Here is a 2,676-nt window from a genome sequence, read left to right on the forward strand (position 1 = left end):
AAAAAAAAAAAAAAAAAAAAAAAAAAAAAAAAAAACCAAAACAAACAAACAAAAAATAAACCTCAGATCATATTATGTTTTTTCTACTGTTTAAAATACTACTATTAGCTTTGGCATTGTATTTACAATTAAATTGCAAGTCCTTTCTGTGTACTTTATGGCCCTCTTTCCCGTCATGCTGTCTTCTCTCTCCTCAAATTATGCTTCCGGCGGTCTTCTTTTTGAGGTCCATCAGCTGAAGTCCAAGAAGGGCAGGCAGTCTAGACAAGCCCATACTTGGCAAGCCTATGATACAGGCTCTTTGACTCTAGATGCCTCCATATCCCATTGCTTCTATTTCTGATTTAAAGGTTACATGATATAATGGAAATAACACGGGAATTTGAAGTCATACACACACATGATGGCAAAATTTGACCCTTATTTACTGCCTCCTCGGTTTGTTTCCTAATATCTAACAGAGATGAATAGCTCATAACGTCTACTGTAAGGGTTGAAAGAAATGATAAATGTAATCTATCTAGTTCAATTAAGACATAGCAGTTGTGCAGCAAGCTTTGTTGTCAACCATAAGCTCACAAATAATGACATGGAGACTTACTAATTATGAAAGCTTGGCTTTAGCTTACGCTTGTCCCACTAGCTCTTATAACTTAAATGAACTCATTAATATTAATCTCTGTTTTGCCTTGTGGCTTTTTACCTTTCCTTCTGTATGTCCAACTTCTTCCATGGCTTCTGACTCTGGGCCTAGCTTCATCTCCTTCCTCTTTCTCTGCCTGGAAGTCTCACCTATACCTCCTGCCTAGCTATTGGTCATTCAGCTTTTTAGTCCACCAATCACAGCAAATACATCTTCACAGTGTACAACTATCCCACAACAGAGTTTTCACTGTTCTTCTCACAGGGCTATTAGAACAATGACTTTAAGTCAGGTATGGTGGCACCCACCTTTTTTAGTCCCAGCACTTGGGAGGCAGAGGTAGGTGAATCTCTGAATTCAGGCCAGTCTAAGATTAAATTTTACTTATGATTACTGTGTATGTACACAATGTGTGAATGAGCACATACGCCACAACACGCATGTACAGATCAGAGGGCATTCCTGTAGCCTTTTTTTCCCCTCCCACCTTGCAAGTTCAGGGATCAAACACAGATTGCCAGGTTTGTTCAGCAAGCACCTTTATCTGCTGAACCATCTTGCTGGCCCTATAAAGAGAGTTTCAAGACAGCTAGGTATATATAAGAGAAACCCTGTCTCAAAAACAAAAAACAGAAAGAAAATGGCCTTAGGAGATAGAGATAAACTAAGCAGTACCGTTATCATTTTATGTTCCCTAAAATATTCATGGAATTTATTTTTATTCCCACAGAGATTTATGTGGAGAGAAGCAAACTGTAGGTGCGTTACTTACTAAATATTCTCGTTCTTCAATGCAAAATGGTGTGAAAGTTTATAATTCAAGAAGACTAATTTCTTAAAAGAATGGCACACACCCGGTGGTGGTGGCACATGCTTTTATTTACTTACTCCCAGCACTCCGGTGGCAGAGACAGGTGAATCTATGTGAATTCGGGGCCAGCCTGGTCTACAGAGTGAGCTCCAGGACAGGCTCCAAAGCTACAGAGAAACCCTGTCTCAAGAAACAAAAAAAGAATGGGGCACTTTTTGGAAGGACTAAATTGCTTCATAAAGTTGCTGGATATAATAAAAGAAGATTCTCTTGCCTACTTTTATCCCTGACTTTTTTAAAGATTAAATTTTACTTATGATTATTATATATGCATATGATGTGTGCATGGGCACATATACCACAACATGCGTGTAGGGATCAGAGGGCTTTCTTGTATATGTGTAAGATGTGTGCATGGGTACATACACCACAACATGCGTGTAGAGATCAGAGGACTTTCTTGTATATGTATATGACGTGTGTATGGGCACATATACCACAACATGCGTGTAGAGATCAGAGGACTTTCTTGTATATTTATATGATGTGTGTATGGGCACATACACCACAACATGCATGTAGAGATCAGAGGGCTTTCTTGTATATGTACCTCATGTGTGCATGGATACATACACCACAACATGCGTGTAGAGATCAGAGGACTTTCTTGTATATTTATATGATGTGTGTATGGGCACATACACCACAACATGCATGTAGAGATCAGAGGGCTTTCTTGTATATGTACCTCATGTGTGCATGGATACATACACCACAACATGCGTGTAGAGATCAGAGGACTTTCTTGTATATTTATATGATGTGTGTATGGGCACATATACCACAACATGCGTGTAGAGATCAGAGGACTTTCTTGTAGTCTTTTGTCTCTCCTCCCACCTTTCCAGTTCAGGGATCAAATGCCGGTTTCCAGGCTCACTCAGCAAGCACCTTTACCTCCCCTATTACTTGCCCTATTCTTGGTTTTTAAAACCAACTCTTTGAATACCTTTTCTCCCCTTTGCCATTTTGTAATTTACTATCCTTTTTTATTTCTCTGGTGCAATAATATATTTCCATATACTTCAGGTTACATTTTTATAATACTCACTAAATACAAGGATGAAAAATAAAAACTTCACGGTGGTGGCACATGCTTTTAATCCCAGCACTCAGGAGGCAGAGGCAGGTGAATCTATGAATTTCAATTTCAGGTCAGCCT

The 2,676-nt window shown here is 39.0% G+C and overlaps 1 protein-coding gene across 1 annotated transcript in view; it reads left to right on the plus strand.

Annotated features, from left to right (window-relative positions):
• Positions 1 to 1,812, plus strand: part of Dscc1 (DNA replication and sister chromatid cohesion 1) — a 16,070-nt gene extending 14,258 nt beyond the window's left edge. Inside the window, exon 9 of the mRNA XM_050145419.1 lies at positions 1,374 to 1,812. Coding sequence (XP_050001376.1) covers positions 1,374 to 1,482 — 109 coding nt within the window. The 3' untranslated portion in view covers positions 1,483 to 1,812. The remainder of the gene's footprint in view (positions 1 to 1,373) is intronic.
• Positions 1,813 to 2,676: the final 864 nt, after the last annotated feature.

This window comes from Alexandromys fortis, unplaced genomic scaffold, assembly GCF_014885135.2.
Source record: "Alexandromys fortis isolate MF-2015 unplaced genomic scaffold, M_Fortis_MF-2015_v1.1 scaffold_2_1_26212458, whole genome shotgun sequence".
NCBI lineage: Eukaryota > Metazoa > Chordata > Mammalia > Rodentia > Cricetidae > Alexandromys > Alexandromys fortis.